We start from the raw sequence: 21,566 nt of genomic DNA on the forward strand, positions 1-21,566 counted from the left end.
ATCAAGATCACTGATAACAGAGAAAGTTACTTTCAAAGCGCCATACGAAGAGCATTAATTGCGATCGGATGAACGGTCATGGAATATTGAGTGTTCAACCGGTAGCAATAATGATGTCAAGCTTTATTTGTGTTACACGCAATTTGTTCAGTAGAATCGTACAGACGAATTCTATTACGAGCACAAGAGCTTTTTTATACACATACGTTTGCCTTACGCCTTCAATACGCGAATGCGTCAATTCTCGTAAAATATAAAATATTATCTTAAAGATTTGTTTCTCTAATTTACGAATTACTTAATACGTGCATAATTAATACATCATATAATACATCAGCTTCAAGTATTAAAAATCCGTACACTAGAGAAAAGTATGAAGTAGCAAATAATTATAAATATGAATATAACTTAAACTTCTTTTTCATTTTTATATTGTAAAAATGCATTAAAATGTTATATTAACTACAATGTCGATATTAGAGACATTCTGCTTCAAGTTCCAGGATGTCTTTATTTATAATACAATTGCGCTATCATTCATATTGCTATGTGCATTACAAAATTTCACATTATTGAAAGTTGACATTTTAATCGTTTAGCGATAGGCATACGTTAAAATAGATAATCTGAAAATACGTATCTCGATGGGTAATGCTATGTCTAATAACAAATGATTGAGTTATGATTTAATGAGAATTTGTGCGATGTGACGCGTTTAAATGTTTTTCCAACCAACCCTTTCATATGTTCGAGAAATACGATTGATAAAACATGCCCATAGCGGTAGTAGCAAATAACGCGAAACAACTCCACCATGTCGCTAATCCTAGAACGCCTCTGTAAACATCTGTTGTAAATATCTATAAAAAAACATATTGTTTTTGTTATAAAAAATTACAAAAAATATTTTCTAAATTATAATCATAATCAGAGCAATATCTTATATATGTAAACATATTGAGGTATATTACCTGCTTTAATGAACTTAATGCAAGTTGAAGTTCTTCAGCAGTTTGTACGACAGTCTTATCGATATTATCATTATTAATTGTAGGCGATACGAACTTCGGTAATTCGTCCGCCGGACATTCTTCCTCTAGTGTTCCTTTCAAGATGCCTTCCCAGGTAAACCCACCTTATATATACAAAAAGTACATGCGAATTTGAATATAACATATCATTGTTAATCATTCTTGTATATAATAAGAGATTTTCTCACCGAGTGTTTTATACAAAAATGTAAAAAATAAACATATAATTATGGGAACAACAAATTGTAGCGCTACCACACAAAGATAGTAATAAACAGCCGCAATCTGTAACACATAAACGTAATTTGTCATTAAATACTTCTACAAACAAAAAGTAGTATTGATTATTATCATAATATTTCAATGATATTGATCTTTTTATCATATATAAACCTTTTTTTGCAAATCGACATTGGTTATTCTGCCAGCTTCCTTTTTCTGAATTTCTAATCTTTGGATAGCTAGATTTAAATGAGACTGCAAATATATTGGCATGAGTATAATCTTCAATAAAACAGTGACTACAACAGCAACCAATCTCATACTTTCAAATGTTGCAGCTGTCATACTGTAATAGAAATATTTTTAGTTACTTTCTATATCTGTGTATATAATTTAATTTGAAAAACGTAATACCGACTTACAGTGGGCCAGTCATGCCACTAAATATCCGAACAGTTAAGTAATCCCTGCTTATCGGAGTAATCCATAAGCTCACTAATAGAAAAGGTGAGGCATAACTGATATTTGCTATCAGTAACAACAATTTGCTATCTTTATGATACCTACAATAATTTTCATATGTAATAAATAATTTTTCAGTATTCAACATCAATAAATTGACTTAATTTGGTTAATCATACTTCAAAGTGTCCCAATGCATTTTTGATACCCTTAATCCTGGAAAAGTAAATAAAGATCCCAGCAGGCCACACCATATAGCAAGGAAAAATTTTACAACAATTTTCGAAGCTGGCCCCCTATAAAGCAAAAAAATTTTATAATTTACATTATTGTAGTAAAACAAAGTATATCATTAAGAACTACTAACGAAATATACACTACATTGTTAATAAAACATATATTCTATGCCAAACTTTTATTTGTAGAAAGATTTATTGTTAATGAACAATGATTTAAAATGTAAATTTTAAAAATAAATCCGATATTAAAATGTTTTCCTTAGAAAAATATCCTATCTGTTAAAAACAAGTAACCAAAGTACACAATTAATATCATGATCAACTTACGTCGACGAAAGTCCTTGATTATCTAAAAACAAAGACGCACTATGATTGAAACTCGTATATGCCTTCTCCAATCCAATTTCCAATTTATCTTCATCGATTATAAAAACCATCATAGCAATGAGGAGATATCCAAATCCGGTAACAATACACGTTGACCTTTCACCTACACTTTCTTCACCCTTGAAATATTGTACCCAAAGGGAAAGCAGTACTTTACTATAAACTGTATAAGGAGAATAAAGCATCACTATAATAAAATTTTTAATTACTTTTCAGAAACTAAGAAGTCAAAATAAAGATATTAATTCAAAGGATACAATGCAAAGCCCAGAACCAATGAACACCATAGTATGCTGAGATTGATCTCATCTTTAATTGGGTAAAAATAGTTGTACACCTGTTAAATAAAAAGTAAATCTTTAAATAGTGATGTAAAGAATAATTAGCTACAAATATATTACTACAGTACACAATATAATTACAGCTATACTAACAAATCGTATTTGAAGGATATGTTCAGTTGTAAAGATAGATAAATTTACTAATTGATAAAATAACTTAGTGACTAAAGAATACCAACCTCTGTCAATATATAAACAATAGTAGCATATATAGAAAAATCCAATAGCCATTGATATTCTGTATAATATTTCAAGTGTACTATATCATACTTTGTTACTTTTGCACTTTCAAGCTTGATATCTAGATTTCTAGGGATATGAAATACATCTCCCACTTTGCCATTCTCGCTGTGCTTTCCTTTCTTTGGTTTCTCTTTGGGTACACCAGCTAAAGCTCTAAGTTGTTGATCTGTCGGATACAGATATCGTGTCAGTCTGAAACAAACAAAAATACAAAATTTATCATCCTATTCATCATTTTTCTCATTATTTGTTTCTTATATATTTATATATGCACATACCCAGTGGAACATAAGATCCATCTTGCAAAGGAAAAATGTGGACTTAATTTTTGAATGGTGCTGACCATTATAAGGGTGATGACCAATTGTGCTCCAAGAAGAGCCTGAAAGAAATTACATATAACATAAACATGACAATAAACATACTTAAGAACATACTTAAGAAAATAGAATTTGTATCTATAGAATATATTTTTATATAAACATTATTTTTATAGATATACAGAATTTTCTTGTTAGATAATATAACAAAAAACGTGTTTAAAAAAATATAATGCCATATCTGAAATGCAATTTTCACCTAAATATTATTCTCTTACAAATGTACGTAATACACTCTTGTTAGATTTACCATAATTTATGATGTATTTTGGCAATTTAAATCCTCACAAAAGGAACTGCTCCATTGAAGAGAAGACGTTTCTAAAATCGCGATCAGTTTCGGAAAACGCAATGGTGAAACATGTCCGATTAGTCGTGAATAATGTTTGCTCTAGCATTTCAAAGGGCATACACAGTTGAGCTGGTTTTATAAATAGTTATAACCCGGCAACCGCATAATACCGAACGAATGCATTGACTCGCGCTTCTCGCATGTGATACGAGGTTATTTCCAGTTATCGCTGCACATGTAACGAAGAACAGCAGCGCGCTTAATGTCGACATCTAGCCAAGAATATTGGAAGATTCAAATAAACCATGTATCGATAACGCGTGTTCGCGTAGTTAACAAGAAAAAATGCAAGATTCTTTCATTTAATTTGAAAATTAGTTGAATTAGTTAAATTGAGAAACCTATGATATCATACATGTTTGATAATAATAAAAGCTGTTTCACTTTAAGAATTTAATTTTAAATAAAGTAAAAATCAAAGCAAGCCTTATAGAAATATCATACTAAGAATCATTGATAATTACTTATTATCCAGTATTTTTAATACTGAAAATAAGTAATTATCAATAATTCTTAGTATGATATTTCTATAAAGGAAAAGATTAAAGATTAAAGTAAAAAAAATTGATCCACTTTGTAAGATATAAAATTAAATAATAATATCACTAATATAATAATATTAAATATATATTTAATTAACAATATCATGATTTGTCAAATTCGCATAAATGTGTGAGTTTAAGTTACTTTGTTTTAATTGTTTTAATCTACTGTATGCAAAAATATACACACTATGTAGCTTTGATAATCCTATACATATAACTACGTACATGATCATACATAATTACATAATATCTTAAACCGAAGCGCACATAAGCGTTTTGCAATGACTGCAATGAAACTGCACGTATACCTTACGGCTCTTTTCCATATAATTAGCATTACCCGCAGGTACAGGTAATACTACAACAAAGCCCATATTAGTATTACGATAAGACTTCAAGTTGTATAGTAAAAAGGAGAAAGTATCCAGATAGCATGAACTCTAAAAACGACGCATAAGATGACTTTAAGTTGCCTTTTAATCATCTTTATGATACATCTTTTAGAAGTGTCATAAACATAACTAAAAGATATCTTAAAGTTATCTTATGCGTCATTTTTAGAGCTCATGCTGTTTGGGTAAAACATCGCTTATCAAATATCCTATAGTGTTTATTACAGCTCGATAAGTATATTCTCGTTATAAGAAATTAAGCAATAGCATAACTCAGAAATATATAAATATTTTAAACTTTTTCTCTCTCTCTCTCAATATTAAATTAAAACTACAAATTTATATTTTCTAAGTATTATTACCAGTTATGATTATAACTATTATTAATTATTGTTTATTATTACCAAAACTAAAGATAAATGTATAGAAATATTAACATCTATATATACTGTTTTAATATAATCTTAAATAAAATTTCTCGAAATTCTTTCAATCCCGTAGCAATTTTTAGAAACGTTCGCTTCTATACATTTCAATTTGATTTAAAATCTTATTCACATTTATTTTTTTTACTATATATATTGCACTCTCTTTAAAAGAAGGTAATGCTGAGGACAATACAATTTACGGTGCCTCTAAAAAGTATGTGAAAAACTAGTTGAAACTTCGCAGAAGAACATATTTTCAAGGTACGAACAACACTATTAGCATCCTGGAAATTCCGAATCGTTGATTACGTAATGACAATAATCGCCGATATATGATCTTCTACTGATTTTAAACAGGTTTCAAATTGTCTAACTAATTGTTCTTTCTTAAGAGTGTCTACATTAAGAGTGATGTATATGGAAGCTGTTGAGAAAATTATTTATTATCTTAATCGACGATCGGGCTACCAAAGGTTACATTCAATGGACACGTCACTTGTAGCCATGGCATGATTTAGAAGTTTCAAAGAGATATTATTAGCAATATCCGCAGTCAGTAAAATGAGAATTTATTATTTACTTATAATTTATTATACATAATTATTTTATTACAACTTGCGTTATTATAATGTTACATTAATAACGTGTAACATGATTTTTAACAAAATAATGTCCCATTTTAACTTTTGGAAACTGTAATATAAGAATTGTTTAAATTAATAGTGTAATTCGAGAGAACTAGGAACTGCCTATGTATGCGGGTAAATGCGGGAAAATGCGTAAAAATGTTTTACCCGTATAGACGCGTTGATTAAATATCGATTTCATAATGTGTGCATACGTTTATTAATTTATTAGAAAACTAATCGCAAAGTTTATAATATTACGAATCTTCCATTTCCCTAATGCTATATAAAGATAAGAAAAATCTCTGCTGATCATTTTTAACTGATATCTTTATCTGAAAATGGATTAATTTGATTGCTATATGACATCCGTTTATGATTATCTGTAATCGCTTTTCTCTTAGGAGCATTGTTCTTTTTTTTTAGCAAACTATCTTAGACGTAAGTGTGATTTTATCAGCACTTATATTGTCGATAAAAAGATTTAATCGCATTTATGACTTATCTTTAATTCTATTGCGTATTATAATCTTTATTAATATCAACAAATTGCTCAGAATGCATGCGCGAAAAATTCAGAATAAAATTATATCGATAAACGGCAAGGACTTCATGCGCGGACATACATCCTTTAGTTTCCGAGCAAGATTGAACGAACTGGCGGTATAAAACGTTGCGTCTATCAGTTAGTGCGATCATATACCGAGCAGTGTGCGACAAGTGTGGGCCGCAAATAACAGGTGCGTAACACATCCGTGTCTGTTCTCACGCGAGAAGACTCGTAGGCGGTATTCTTTTTTATCCGCGATGATGCAAGCAGTACGATTGAAAATCTACGAACGCTTGCGTAGCGAGAATTCACGACCGCTTTATGAAAATTCGAAGAAAAGTTTTGCATCAAAAATGTGTCTTTACAACAAGTTTACCGCATGTTTGTTTAACCAAATGTTTATTATTTATTTTAATTAAATAATTGTATAATCCATTTAATTCTGTGTGTATATATTGCATAATTTAGCTAATTATTCTTCATTTATTAAAATTGTGAATTAAAAAAAATATATTATTCAGTTCTGTTATATGAATAAGAATTAATAAGTTAATTCCCTAGGTAGAACACAAAATCATTTTGATGTCAAGATCCCAGATAGCACAGAGAATTTTAAAAGAATTCAGTCATATGTCACTAATTCTGAGTTCATTTTTAGATACAAAAAGAATCCTTTTCACTGAACTCTGAAGAATTCTTTTTACATCTGAAAATGAACTCAGAATTGGTGACATACGACTGAATTCTTTTTGAATTCTTTTTGAATTCTTTTTGAATTCTATCTGGAATAATATCATTGTCAAAAAATTGTCATAAAATCATTGTCATAAAATTGTCATAAAAATGATATCGTTTGATACCAAAATGACACCACTTTTATATCATTTGACGTCTTTTATAAGACTTTATTCTCTACCTGGGTCTTTACATAAATAATTGCTACACTACAAGTAATAATTTTATTAACGCGTAACATTTTCGTTTATTATATTATGATGTAACATTAGTCTTTCAAAAGCATTTAATTAAATATTAAAAATTATACGGTATGAGAAAAGAGATAATACACACAGAATTTCATGGTTACATGAATGCTATGAATAAGATCTAAATGAGATCTAAATAGGGAGTTTTTGCAATACCGTCTTTCAGATACGGACGGTCTTTCAGAACGCTAAAGTACGTCCTGATATTCACTGTTAGTACTGCGAATATACAATTTGTGTTATGTGTCTTCTAGATTTGAACTGATCCTGATACTGAATATCGGAACATATTTTAGCGTTGTGAGACGATATTGCAAAAATATCCCTAATGAATCAATACTACTACTACTTAGATAGCCAACTATCTGTGAGTTTGCTGTCGTATTGTCGACAACAAACTGAAACTAATTTAAATAAAGAGCCGCGTTCCGTATTACGCATATGCACAGATTGCATGCGCGCATTTATCTATAGTTTATGTTACATATATTGTAGGAAATACGCGGTTGATGCGCAACTCGGAACGCACCTTAGGAACAAGGAGACAGCATTATGTGTGTCACATTGAACTGACGTGAATTCTAATTCAAATAACGACAAATTAATGGCAATACGTTGACGCAGATTTGTAATCCGTTGAAAAGTTTGTGCCATAATTCCTTATAAAAATTTAATACTGATAAATAATAATTTGGCCAGTGATAATTACTGTCGTTCAATAATTTTATTACTCGTACGAGTAATAAAATTACTATTTATTACTGACCAATTTATCACAGCCAGTGATACTTTTCTATAAGGGATGTTGACAACGTTGCTACTGTTGTTGATCAGTTTGCTCTTGAAATTTCGTCATCTAAGTATAAGCAATCATGTTGTTGCATTCAGTAACGCGTTCATTACATGTTAATAAATATACAGCAAACATTTAACAATACTTGCTGTGCATTAGTTTACTCAACCCATACAGTACAAATCTTCAAAGGACGTTCTAAAGACGTTCTAAGGACATCTATACATCTTAAGAACATTCTCTGAAGATTTTTTGCTATCTGGGAAAATGTTCAATCATTCTTGGCTATCTGGGTACTCGAGTTCGACTTACACCCTTATAGAAATATCATACTAAGAATCATTGATAATTACTTATTATCCAGTATTTTTAATACTAAAAATAAGTAATTATCAATGATTCTTAGTATGATATTTCTATAAGGGCATTGCATAAAATTACAAGTTTGGAGATTAATTTCGAAAAAAATTACATGTGACAGCTAATATATTCTACAAAAAAAATTTAAAAAGTTGTATCCTATACAGCACAAATATTCAATAGATATCCTAAGAACGTCCTAAGAATATTCGAATATTCTTAGAATGTTCTTAGGATATCTATTAAAAATTTGTGCATATAGGATAGTGCAAATTAGGACGTGAAAAATTTAATAAAATAGTATCAATGTAAACTTGTGTTATTATCTTAAATTTTAATTTCTGTAATAATAAAATAAAAGTACTAAAAACGATTAAAAAATATATTAATACCAACTAATTATCATTATTACATTTATCATATTATTGCATTCAAATTATAATGCAAACAAACTACTCATTTTTTGATAAACATTGAATTTTTCTCAATTTAATTAGAAAGATTTCTTATTTTAGTTTGCTACATACAATTGTTCAATTTCTTTTATTTTCCAGAATTTATCGAACAGTAATCATGTCGCCAATTTTGGGTATACTGTTAATCACTACTGTAGCATTGGCCTCTCCTTTCTCTGACAATGTCTGTACAACAAACTCGGACTGTTCATCGGATAAATGCTGTTTACTACGTTTGTTTCTCCTATTTTCTTAGGATTAATTATATTAGAATATTATAATAGTATATTCAATGTATTGATATATTATATTGATATATTTTTAGCACCTTCGAGGTACGCGATACCAAATTGTATGCCGCTTCAACAGAAAGGCGATCAATGTCGCATAAATGCCAATACTATTACCACTAACTTAACTTACCCGGACAATAGCCAACTGAAAGTTGTGAATGTACATTATATCTTGTGTCCCTGCGCTACAGGGTTATCCTGCAATTTGAAAAATGGCATATGCGAATAGAAGCACATTTCCGTCACTTCAAGAGATCACAAATGTTAGACAGTTGTATATGTGCTCAGGATGAAATGTATTATTTCTGCTAAAAAAACGTTATAATAAATAAAGATATATTAACTGTCATTAATACTATATTTTTATTGCAATATTATATTAATATATTATTATTATCTTTGAAAATACCATACTGCTAATAGTAACCCTTATAGAAATATCATACTAAGAATCATTGATAATTACTTATTATCCAGTATTTTTAATACTGAAAATAAGTAATTATCAATGATTCTTATGATGATGATTATGATATTTCTATAAGGAAATAATTAATGTAATGTCTAATAATTTCAAATAACAAACCTTATATACATAGTTAATGTTTACTGGTGAAAAATTACTATATTGTTTCAGAATTGAAAATGTCAGAGGAAAATGTTTCATTTGTACGATAAAAATTTTGAGAAAATATTTAATTGACAATTTGTTATGAAAAAGATATATAATCTTTCAACAGCTAAGCTAAAATTACTTGTTTAGAATCAGCAATATTGTTCATAAAATCAAGAGTAATATTAATTTTCAAAATATATATCATAAGAGAGAAAAGATTGTACAAAATTTATATCTAGTTTGCGTTCCTTCAAATATACACCACTGTTCTGTGATTATACATCACTGTTTCATCTATTTTATTAAAATAAAAAGAAAAAAGAAAGAATTTTCTCCAACCCAATAAACATGCATGTCTAAAAGATGTCGAAAAGATATCTAAAAAACGTCTTATGCAACAAAATGTTGCATAAGATATCTTTTAGATATCTTTTAGACATCTTTTAGACATGCATGTTTACTGGGAAGTTTTATATATAGAAGGAACTTTGTAATATTATCTCATCGCGATTTGCATAAATTATTCTTTCTTTTTTCTTTTCCATTTAATGAATATTCGTCTCTATGGAAATACAGATATTACATTTTTACGTATAATATTATCCAAAATTAAAAAGTAAACAACAACATTTAGCGTTAAACATGAAATATGTGCAGTATAAATCGATATGTTGCTTTAAAGCAATCTATGTTATCTACTGAAGAAAATCATATTGTACGGGTTCCCTACATACATACTACATGATACGAAGTATAGATGGCAAAAGCATTCCTATCAGCTGTGATCAGCTGTTGTACGAACTCATGTAAATGTATAACAGTAGTGTCCTCCGTAGTGTCAGTTAAAATAGCACTACACGTAGTCTAAAACGAAATTTTTATTTTCGTATGTTTATGAATAAACATTTAATTAAATTCTAAAATAAAAGAGAAAAGTGTGAGAAGACTCTTGCACTGTTAAAAAATGTTTAGTACTAAGTCCTTCGATGTTGTGAGTTTTAACTCGGAATTGTCTACCGCAAAGTAAGTTATATTACAGAATACCTAAATATTAAATACCTAATTATTTTACTTAATTAAAATTCTGCTTTTAGATCAGAGACAACTGCAAATGTTCAGACCACAGATATAATTTCTACTGATGATTATGTACAAACTACAGAAACAAGAAGTATTGGGGTAAATTGTTAAAACTACAACGTATTACCAGAATTTAAGAGAGTTCAAACGTTTAATACATAATAATAAATTGATAATATTCTGTCTTATAGATCTGATTAAATTTATATTTTCAGATTCAAACAACAAATGAACAAAAGGCAAATGCACAGGTAGATTATGATAAACTGGCAAATTTCTTAAAACGAGTTACACCAGGAATTCTGGAAGCTCTTGATGAAGCTTATGGTACAAGTGCATTTGATGACTATGATCCTAATATTAAAGAAGCTTCTTCTGTCAATATAGAATTATTAAAAAAAATAAGCACTTCAAAAGAGTCAGATGCTCAGGTAGGTCTTTTTCAATTAGGAATCACATAACTATTGATCTGTTCTTTTTAGTTGCACTATTGAACTGATGCAATAAGTTAAAGTGAGAAAAAATATATTTATCTCATTCTAACATTGCACCAGTTTAGTTAAAAAGAATAGACTATATAAAACGTATAGTCATACATATGTTATATACAAAATATTATTTAGATCAAAGTAAGCGATTTATCATGGAGTACCGTTGGTGGAACATTAGCAGTTGGTCACAGCCATATTTATCACGAAGCATGGTGTGATCACCTTTCTACAGTTCAGTTGTATAATCTTACAACAGAAGATAACTTTATGGATGCACCCACCAAAACGTTAGAGACAAATGGATGTGTCACGACATTATGTTATCACCCAACAGAACCTTCTATTTTAGCAGCTGGATTGTCTAATTGTAAGTATTCTTAGTATCAAAAGTAATAAAAATATCTATTTATACCTCGTTATACTTTCTATGTAGTCTTTATTTTTTTTCTTAGGGGAAGTACTAGTCTGGAATCTTAGAAACGAGGATTCAGTTACACCTACACACGTATGCACACATAGTGATTGTGTATCTCAAGTGTGCTGGAGACCAAGATCGGTGAATGACGTGACTCTGTTGTTGAGCTCCAGCAAAGATGGATATGTACTGATTCACAAATTGACGGCTAATTTCACGACTGTTCAGCTGTTCAAACGGTATATACCGTTAATAATCGAATGCTATTAATATTTAACGTACTGTTGACCGGCACAATTGCTAGTATAATTATTCTCAATTTCACTTTAGCTTCAAAATAGTCAAGGAACGTAATCCAGTGGAAAATGCTAGACCACGCAGCGCGGGTGGCACACGCGAACGCGCCGCGGAAGCAGGATTATGTATTACGAGTTTTGACTTTTCTCCACATCACCCTAGTATATTCGTCGTCGGAACATTATGTGGTGGAATCTACAAATGCAGTTTGGACAGTGTAACTCCCATTGAAGGTTTGTACTAAACACAAGACAGTTTTTCTCATAAAGCTAAATGTATTTCTTTAAAAAATGTATTATTTTCTTATCTAATTTTTTATCAACTTTTTCCACTGCTTAATGATATTTTTACCATGATTAAATTATTTTTACTGATTTCAGGTGATGCTTCACTGATAGATCCCATAATCGACGAGTACGAAAGACATGGAGGTGGTATTACCTGCATTAAATGTTCACCGTTACGTAATTTTTTTGTTAGCAGTGCTACGGATAAAGAAATTCGTATATACAATCTCGATGAGGTAAATCTTCTTACATCATTTTAATCTCTATTAATATCATCGTAATAACAAGTTTGGCTCTATACCTATGAAAAGAAAGAATGTTTTACTCAAAATAAGAAAATCACGGATATATATATATATATATATATATATATATATATATATATATATATATATATATATATATATATATATATATATATATATATATATATATATATAATCAATTATATTAAATCAAAATTGTTGACAAATCGAACGTTGTATATCACGCGTTAAAAAAATTATTTTGATACTTAAGGCTCCTGGGGAGTCGCATCATCCATCTCTTTTTAATGACGTCAGAAGCGAGAAAACGCATGCTAAAAATTCCTGCAAAATACGTCGAGATAAACAGATATATCCACAAAACGACATTTGCGATCGATTAAGTACACCTCTAAAATACTCCATACACTTTCCTTTTGTTCTAACAATCAATAGATAATTATAAAATAAATGTGACGTGCAATCGTCTTTTCTAACCTAATTTCCTCATTATCTTGTCATATTAATTTTCCGATTATCTATTGATTTTTAGAACAAAAGGAAAGTGTACGGAGTATTTTAGAGGTGTACTTAATCGATCGCAAATGTCGTTTTGTGGATATATCTGTTTATCTCGACGTATTTTGCAGGAATTTTTAGCATGCGTTTTCTCGCTTCTAACGTCATTAAAAAGAGATGGATGATGCGACTCCCCAGGAACCTTAATATTTGCAAAAAAAATAAAAACAAGAATATAAAAATTGTCTAATTACACGTTAACGGAATATATATACGCGAATAAATAATGACATTAATAGATGCAACGTTTACGTAAAACGAAATTATTCTTGGCAAAATTGTATAATTGGTGACTCTCCAAATTTATCATAAGTTATCTATAAAAAAAACCTGACCTCAATTATTCAAGACCAGAAATTAAAATGGAAACATTTTATCTAAAGTATTTCGATAACAAACACTAAAATAGACAATTACATGATAGGATAATATTGAACCATTTATCTATAAAAATAAACTTTTAAATAAGGTGATTGAAAACTATTGTACGTTTTAGTCCATGTTAATTTTGTCAAGATTATATAATTATGTATGTTACATGAATGCACAAACAGCACATCAACCAGCAAACCATTTCCGTTGACGATACGGTCGTGGGATTAACATGGATGATTGGCAATCAAGACATATTCGCAGCATATGGAGCAGGCGCGTCTATAAAATTCCACAACATCACGAATGGTAAAACCGTGACGTGTGCGAAACTCCAAGTGACTGGCAGAGAGAGCATCAGCAGTTTACGCGTCAATTCCAAAAGGTACGCATTCATGCAAAATACTGAAATGCGAATGACTCATTGATAAGACTTTTTATCTTCTTCCTTCTAATTATAGTCGCGACAGTCACGATGGAATTTTACAACTAGCTTAAACGATTCCTCAGCATATGCGTGTCGACCTATAGATAGAAATATTATTCTTGTCTGTATTAAGTATATTTGCACCGCGAATAGCTAGAATCTCGAAAATAGAATTGGCAATAACGTTACCACGAATAGCTACAATTTCTAAGATAAAATCTAAGTGTCACGACTGCTTCTGCATTGGAATTAGTACGTTTAATTTTCATACTTCAGTCTGCCGTTAAGAAACATCTAGTAACACAACATAAACGAAAATAATATAATAAATCTATTATACATATAGATGTTCATTGACAAGTCTTAAAACAAATTCAAATACTTGTTACACATTCAAAATATCATACTTTTAAATCAAATATAATCGCAATTATTTAACAAATGTAATTTGTAATTCCAATGCAAACGATTAATGAAAAATTATCTTGGAGATTAATAAATTACATTACTTGTTGTGTGTAGAGATATGCTGGCTATTGGAGACGGTCGAGGGAACATTGAAATCTGGAAATTTCCACGACGTCTGTTTTGAACAAGATAGCTGCGACTGACGCAATTACTTAACGTGATTTTTGCTGAATTTACTGACGTTGCTATATATGCTTTATTACACGTAACACATGTAATCGTTTTTACTGAAATAAATTATTCAAAAAGCTGGATTCTACGTCATATTGTACATTTTTTTCTCAAATAGATAAGAAACGATGACAACATATTTATCATGAATTAGCGATTATCTTATAACTGGAAATACTCGTGAGAGAGAATTTCGAAGATCGCTTCTCTGAAAGAAGTATAATTTAACTAACATATATATTTATTTTGTGTATAAAACAGATGAATTCTTATAAAAATTTAATTATAAATATATTTACATTTTTAATCGTAGCAATAGATTAATATTGCTCCAGTAAAACAATATATACAATAAACAAAAATTTAACATTGCAATAGAATTACCTATTGTTTGTTGTTTTCAGTATTAGAGTTATCTTATTATTGACTTCAGTGAAAAAAATAACGATCCAAAGCATTGCGAAACCGCACAGGATGTTCCATTTCTATATTTTTACATGATTACTTCCCTAGAAAAAAAATGAATTGGTTAGTAAAAGAAATATTTTTTATATCAATATCACTATTTTGAGAAAGAATCTCATAATCAGCGTGAACTTATTTTAGGTGAAATGCTTTTGTGATTTGCTATTTCTTACTTTAAATGAAATCATGTAATTTTTCTAATCATTCCTCATATATATTAATATTAAAAAGATATATAAAAATGTGAAAAATAATTTTTATGAAATGTTTCACACATTCTATATATTATAGACATTCTATATATTATATGAATTATGTATGTGAAAAATAATTTTATTACCTCTACGGTCACATACGAGACAGGATCTGGAAATAAATAATAGAGAATAGAAGGGAAGGGGCGGAGAATATTTTATTATATTTCAGGTACGACAATTTTTCCCCAAGACAAAAATGTCTTGGAAAAAAAATTTATTGCACGGCTTGGCGCCTGTGCAGGTGTTCCTTGCCCTTAAAAGGGCAGTTTTAAATTATGTCCTAAAAAGGACAGTTTTAATCGACTCCTGCAGTTCCTTGTCCCCAACTCCTGGCAGTGTTCCTTAACCTCGACTGGGCAGTTCCATTGCATACTCCTAGAAATTTTCATTCTGAGACCTGTGGAATTACAGGCGTTTTTCATTGCTCAAACCGAGGAGGTGCACCTCCGTACTTGACACATTTGCGGGCCCCCGGGGGGGCCCTAACAGAAAAGAAAAAGGATTATGCGGGAGAATCTGGTTTAAACGGGATAAAATGAGATATACAGTGGGAAAAAATAAAAAATAAAAGTGATTCTCTCGTAAAACTGATGAAGTCTCACATATCTTGAAGGTGGCCGTAAGCCGCGTGTTAAAATCCGTAAGATTTTCCATACTGATATAAACTCCTTAAAATGAAAGGAAAATAGGAATAGGGGAATAGTATGGGATATAGTTGAAAATTTTTTCTCTGCTCCATCTTGGTGTCTTCGTTTTCTTCCGACGTGAACGGAAAAAGATCGTAAATTCCGTCCTCCTTGATATAGATGTTGAAAGATGTCGAAAGATTCCTGCTCTCTTGACGTCTTCTTGCCGATGCGGTAGTACCACGTTTCAGCGAGTCTCGTTAGACGAGTTGCATCACTCACATGGGGGTTACTCCTCTCGTCTCCGTTGTACAATATCTTTCCGATCGTCCTTGTACTTGTACTTGCTTCTTGTTACTCTTGTCTCTTCTTCTATTCTCGACACAAGTATATGCGTGCAACTCTGATGCTCGCACTCCACCCCACACACTCATATAAACACCTCCAAATATACTGAATTCCGTCCCCATGCGTAGATATACAATCGTGGTACGCTGAAATACTCTGGAAGTAACACGGGGACGGGAAGCTCTAGTAAATCTCACTACGGTCATTCCCAAACGTTTTCCTCGCGGTAAAAATTCCGCTTCTCACGAAAAACTTCGGGTATCCCCGCCTCTACTTCACTGAGGAATAGGAAAACTCCGCCATTATCTTGAAACAAATGACCCGCCGGAAACGCTCTTCCGGACATTATTGCACGCCGAATTCATTTGTCTATTTCTTTTTCTGCATTCTCTTTCTCTCTCTGTCTGTCTGTCTGTCTGTCTCTCTCTTTCTCTCTCTCCCTTTTCCATCAAAAGTTCTTTCTCGTTCTCGTATTTCTTCCTGCAGCACATTTTTCCTGTTTTTTGAACATTCACACACGCTTGCTCTCCCTCTCTCTCAACTGGTTTCACCACCACACTTACGATTTTTTTTGGCGCCTTTTTTTAATTTAAAAAGACATTTTCTGGTCCGTTTTTCATCTGTTGAAATCTTCACACTCGCTTCGACCCCTCGTTCAGACTCGAGAGCTTTCGCTCTGGTAACGAGCAGGAGAGCTTTTTTGTACATATATTCGCTGCTCCGCTCTGTGCTTCGAGTCTTCTGTTTGGTGTCTTGATGATCATTCACACCCGAAAAACTTTCGTTCCCTTCCTCTTCTTCCTCCTCCTCTTCTTCCTCCTCCTCTTCTTCTCTTTTCTCCTCTTCTTTCTTCTACCTCCTTTCATATTTCTCCTCTGAATATCATTAGTTTTCGCTCGCTGTAACTTTGTAACTTCGTTCACGAGAAACGCACCGGCTTTATAAACGTGCAAAGCAAAGTGCGATACAAACAATTGCGCCTTTAGGTACGACTCTTCCTCCCTCGACAACAACTCCGAGCATGTTTAAGTGAATAACTTCCGGAAAGCTTCCAACTTCATCTTACCCGTACATTATCTTACCAAAGTAACGGTCCTCCTTGATCTTGTCTTTGATCATTTTCGATCCGCCTTGATTTCTTGGTCCACCCATCCCTTCCTCTAATGTCTTGATCTTTTCGTACTCTTCGACACATTCGTATTTTATTCACGGATGCCGTGAACGAAATAACATGGAAAAGGATGGCGACGATCCTTTGCACGCAGCTTTTTGATAGATTGCAGCAGCGAGTGACGTTAGCGTCCATCTTCCAACCTTTCGTCCCGCTCTTCTCTCTTCTTTCTTCCTTCTTCTTCTTCGGTGAAAGTCTCCCAGTACTCTCGTCGGACGCGCAAGCACGAGACGATTGTTTCACGGTGAAAACAACGGGATGCGCGTTGAAAAGTCACCGCCGCTGATCATCCATGAGGACAGGTGGAGGATCTCTCTGGAACAGTTGATTGAGTCGATTGTTCCGAAGATATTTCTTCTCCGGAAAGTAATTTCCGTTCTTCATCGAAAATAACAATTCTCGTTGGATCGTCAATGGACAGACGATCGATAGATCTCGTTTTTGCGCGTAACGACGAGCCGCCGCCTTTCACCGCCACTTTTCTTCCACGTCCTCTTCCACCTTCGCAATTTATTCTCGCATTTGCAGGCTTTGCAAGGTTGGGAGCGATTTTCGCAGCCGTTGGTCGTCGTTTCGAGCCGTTCGAACTGGCCGTCAATGCGAAACACACTCGTATTGCCTCCGGAAATCTTCTCTTCTCGCATAGCAAAATATTCTCTCTTCTTTCTCTTTCTCTCCCTCTCTATTTCCGGGGGTAGTCATCCCCCCTCTCCACGCGCGTTCATTTCGCATATTTACAATTGTTTAGGTGTACATCGTTACCTATATTACTATCGTCACCATCGTCGACCGATGCTCCCTCCTCTCGTGTAAACGGTTAGTCCTTAATTGCAATATAATACATGTCTATGTGTACGCTCCAGTCGGACCTTAAGTGTTAGCATTTTGTTTTTTCTTTTATGTCGCTACATAATAGATTACGACTCTATCTCTTACATAGTCTAAAAACCTCGACGGTTATAATTGCATCTCTCGTCGTGACGGCCCGTGACGAAAATCGCCCGGGTGACACGAAGGGGGGAAAAACATCGTCGTCGTCGTCATCGTCGTCGTCGTCGTCGTCGTCATATCGTGCTCGTCGTTACCATCACAGAGATCGCGACTCGATATCCTTACAACTATTATTATTCCTTCAATAGACTCGTCCTTTCTCTCTCTCTCTCACACACACACACGCACGCACGCGCACACATACATACATACACACACACACACACACACACAGACATTCTCTCTTTTTTTCTCTCTCTCTTCTTCTCTAGACAACGGGACGAACAACGTATTTCTTACGATCAATCTCATACGAACGTACATGTTGTATCAACGAAAGAACTTAATTTCACAAAATTTTTTCTTACAATACTTTTATATCGATTCAGTGCAATCGCATTAACGATAGAGCTGATACGATTCTTTGAGACGGACATTCAGATTGTTCTTGCAATTGACTAGGAACGAAAATAACACAATAAATATATTTTTACTAATACAACATGCACGTACCTTACGTACGAGTCGCTTGTTTTGAAAGTGATCAGTTTATTCTAAGAATAATGTCATGTCGATTTGTACCCGCGTCTTATTAAAGTTCATAGCTCTTCATAATTGCTTTCACGTCCACTTTCAAAAGAAACGACTCGCGCATGTCAATACACACGTTATTATTTCTCTCTCTCTCTCTCTCTGTCGTTTTCGCAATCATTTCTTCTGTCGCCACAATATATCTCTATCATTGTTCCATTAAAGCAGACCAGAGTTTCAGGAAACAATGCTCTGTACAGCTACGTCGAGTGTAAAGTGTAAACTTACGTAATGAACGAATACGTGTAATAAACGAGTGTATAAGAAATAGCGGTTGCTTGCTCGAAAACAAGGGAGATAATATTCGTGCGTGTAGGAGTCAAATGATCTCTTCATCTCGCGAAATTTCAACTTTCGATCGCGTCGTTAACTCAACACTGAAGATTCGCATTCGCGTCTTTTTTTACAGCTTATTTAGAATTAAATGCGCACTTTACTCGTCTGATGGAGATCGTGTTATGATGGAAACGTAAAATGAATATTGCAACGTCGCATTTAATACTAAATGCAAGATGCGAATACGAATCGATCACTGCGCGTTACATACACCTTTTATAAATTTATCCTACACGTTTCCAAGGCTTTGATTAACCTTTGGTTTGGTTATCAGAATAATCTAAAATTTCACAAACGAAAAAATTAATTCTCAGCAGTCCAATCAATCACTTGTTTAACAAAAATATGATTTTTTAAAAATATATGATCTTTTTTTAAGCTTCAACGTCAAAACATACAAACTTTTCGGTAAATAAAGTTAATTAATTATTATAGACAATGTGGTTGCACCTTTATCGTCCAATACTATGTTTGAGAATAAAAAGATTATCGTCGATTGCAATTATCGCAATCGTTAAAAATCTTTACTAAATACACGTTGCTGACGGTGTGTTAGGCATTTCAGATAAAGTTTCTCTCCTCTTCATTAATTAATCTTGCGACGCTATCGCTCACGCAGCGAGATCTCCTTATCTCCCCATATTACTGATTAAGTCTTACGCACGGATATTCCCCTCGCGTCGAGAAATTAAGAGGAAAAATAGAACCTTACGCGCTTATTTATATACCGTATGGGAAAGTTGCTTTCACGCGCGTCCAAATGAATGCGTGACTTGCTCGTGTCGTCATTCGTAACGACATCACATTAACATAGTTTCCGCGCGCGCGTGAAAACAATTTTGATCCAAAACGACACGTTTTCCCGACGACCCGACCGGATACTACCCACTTTACTTCTCCTTTACGTCATTATCGTCTCAACAAACTTGAACATCTGTTACTGACGTAAAATCGGTGATAATGGGTCGGCAAGACAAAACGTGTCCTCCTTGGAGGAGGAAGCTCTTTTGCTCACTCGCACGCTCACTCACTCACTCACTCACACATACGTACACTCTCTCTTTCACGCTTTCTCAATCTCGCAGTTTTTGGCACTCGCACGCTCACACATACGCATTCACCATCCAGAGACACGCTAATCTATATATATCAAGGTACATGGTCTCGATTCGCTAAAATAGTCAGTACATTTTCTCACCGTAGTGAACGGCGAACAAATCTTTCTGTTATCTTCGATGTTGTCGGCGGCACGATCGCAACGGTATGAACGGAGAGGCGCGCTCGCGTGTTTGTCTTCCGTGCATGTCTCTCTCTCTCTCGAGAGAGAGAGACACAGAGGTCATGTGCAATCGTAAATGCAATCGCATAAACTATCCCAACCCCGTCGTATCGTCGCGTCGCACCGCCGCATTTTCGCGTTCGCGGCGGCGGAAGGAGGAGTAAAAAATATTGTCGTCGACGGGGAACACACTGTCCGTCGAGGATGTGTGCGAAATGCTTCGCGAGAGGCGCGAATCGAATCGGAACTTCTCCCTCACGCCACGGCCGGCGAGCGCATTTGATGCTTTGAAACCTTAACTGCCTAGATCCTCGAAGTAATTAACGGTTACTGGATTTTAATCGCAACGAGCGTAACCACGTGGCGCAGTATTGTGTTGGAAAATCGCGTCGTGATCGCAAACGCATCATCGTGCGTGGCACGCAGAGGAGAACGGCCAGTTACTGACGGAGACGGATTCTCGATATTGTTCTAAAGTACGATTTTCTGAAGGCAGTTCGATCGCCTGGAATAAGAGTCAAACGTTAAAAACGAAAATATATTAGAGACATTAATTAACAATTGGATTTCGTGCCGTCCGCGTCAATCGCCATCTTCACGCATTCTCTCCTGCGTACAGCTTTCTTGGAAGTGATTCTGACTTACTAGAGACGCGACGCTCTCCACGTGCTTACGCGATCCTAACAAATCATATTCGCGAGGTAAAAGTCCCGCGAAACGATTGAGATCGAAGTGCGTGTCCCGAATTTCAATATGATATACTTAATTTTAATATGTGCTAAAATTTAGTTAAACTTTAATTAAAAAAAAAGAAGATAAAGAAAAAAGGAGAAGACTCAATATCGGACGAGATTGCGAGAAATACACGAAAAGAGGCACGGCGAATTTTAGCATTAAACGCACAAGAAAGAAAGAGAACTGGGATCTCAAAAAAAAAAAAAAAAAAAAAAAAAAAAAAAAAAAAAAAAAA

At 33.2% G+C, this 21,566-nt stretch overlaps 3 protein-coding genes across 5 annotated transcripts; 2 read left to right on the forward strand and 1 right to left on the reverse strand.

Annotated features, from left to right (window-relative positions):
• Window positions 1-404: 404 nt before the first annotated feature.
• Window positions 405-14,511, reverse strand: LOC116841594 (transmembrane protein 161B). Of its 3 annotated transcripts, none has more exons than XM_032809699.1 (11): window positions 3,556-3,849; window positions 3,204-3,307; window positions 2,862-3,117; window positions 2,599-2,678; window positions 2,282-2,497; window positions 1,895-2,011; window positions 1,676-1,816; window positions 1,425-1,599; window positions 1,220-1,316; window positions 972-1,135; window positions 405-860 (listed from the first exon to the last, which is right to left on the reverse strand). In XM_032809699.1, the coding sequence occupies exons 1-11, from the start codon at window positions 3,556-3,558 to the stop codon at window positions 741-743; spliced, it is 1,473 nt and encodes a 490-aa protein (XP_032665590.1). In that variant the 5' UTR covers window positions 3,559-3,849; the 3' UTR covers window positions 405-740. The 3 variants fall into 3 exon arrangements, with proteins under 3 accessions (XP_032665590.1, XP_032665591.1, XP_032665592.1); XM_032809700.1 differs by lacking the exon at window positions 3,556-3,849 and adding an exon at window positions 14,404-14,511 and having other exon boundaries at window positions 741-860; XM_032809701.1 differs by lacking the exon at window positions 405-860 and having other exon boundaries at window positions 984-1,135; window positions 1,220-1,318; window positions 1,426-1,599; window positions 3,556-3,851.
• LOC116841597 (astakine-like) lies at window positions 6,236-9,434 on the forward strand. Its single transcript, XM_032809707.1, has 3 exons — window positions 6,236-6,388; window positions 8,892-9,025; window positions 9,118-9,434. Exons 2-3 carry the CDS (start codon window positions 8,911-8,913, stop codon window positions 9,312-9,314), a joined length of 312 nt encoding a protein of 103 aa, XP_032665598.1. The 5' UTR covers window positions 6,236-6,388; window positions 8,892-8,910; the 3' UTR covers window positions 9,315-9,434.
• Window positions 10,467-14,621, forward strand: LOC116841595 (WD repeat-containing protein 34-like). Its single transcript, XM_032809703.1, has 9 exons — window positions 10,467-10,724; window positions 10,796-10,880; window positions 10,997-11,212; window positions 11,405-11,639; window positions 11,725-11,926; window positions 12,018-12,217; window positions 12,365-12,507; window positions 13,650-13,852; window positions 14,417-14,621. Exons 1-9 carry the CDS (start codon window positions 10,666-10,668, stop codon window positions 14,484-14,486), a joined length of 1,413 nt encoding a protein of 470 aa, XP_032665594.1. The 5' UTR covers window positions 10,467-10,665; the 3' UTR covers window positions 14,487-14,621.
• Window positions 14,622-21,566: the final 6,945 nt, after the last annotated feature.

The sequence above is a fragment of the Odontomachus brunneus genome, unplaced genomic scaffold, assembly GCF_010583005.1.
Source record: "Odontomachus brunneus isolate Ranch 3 - 2012 unplaced genomic scaffold, Obru_v1 Obru_scaffold_017, whole genome shotgun sequence".
Lineage (NCBI taxonomy): Eukaryota > Metazoa > Arthropoda > Insecta > Hymenoptera > Formicidae > Odontomachus > Odontomachus brunneus.

Excerpts from the sequence above, each read along its gene's own strand:
- LOC116841594 (XM_032809699.1), bottom strand. Across the intron at positions 2,498-2,598 it reads TTGGTTCTGGGCTTTGCATT|TAAAGTACTGCTTTCCCTTT; the intron begins GTATCCTTTGAA and ends TACAGTTTATAG. Across the intron at positions 1,317-1,424 it reads ATGTCGATTTGCAAAAAAAG|ATTGCGGCTGTTTATTACTA; the intron begins GTTTATATATGA and ends TATGTGTTACAG.
- LOC116841597 (XM_032809707.1), top strand. The coding sequence starts at position 8,911 with ATGTCGCCAATTTTGGGTATACTGTTAATCACTACTGTAGCATTGGCC. Across the intron at positions 9,026-9,117 it reads GGATAAATGCTGTTTACTAC|CACCTTCGAGGTACGCGATA; the intron begins GTTTGTTTCTCC and ends ATATATTTTTAG.
- LOC116841595 (XM_032809703.1), top strand. The coding sequence starts at position 10,666 with ATGTTTAGTACTAAGTCCTTCGATGTTGTGAGTTTTAACTCGGAATTG. Across the intron at positions 11,640-11,724 it reads AGCAGCTGGATTGTCTAATT|GGGAAGTACTAGTCTGGAAT; the intron begins GTAAGTATTCTT and ends TTTTTTTCTTAG. Across the intron at positions 12,508-13,649 it reads GTATATACAATCTCGATGAG|CACATCAACCAGCAAACCAT; the intron begins GTAAATCTTCTT and ends ATGCACAAACAG.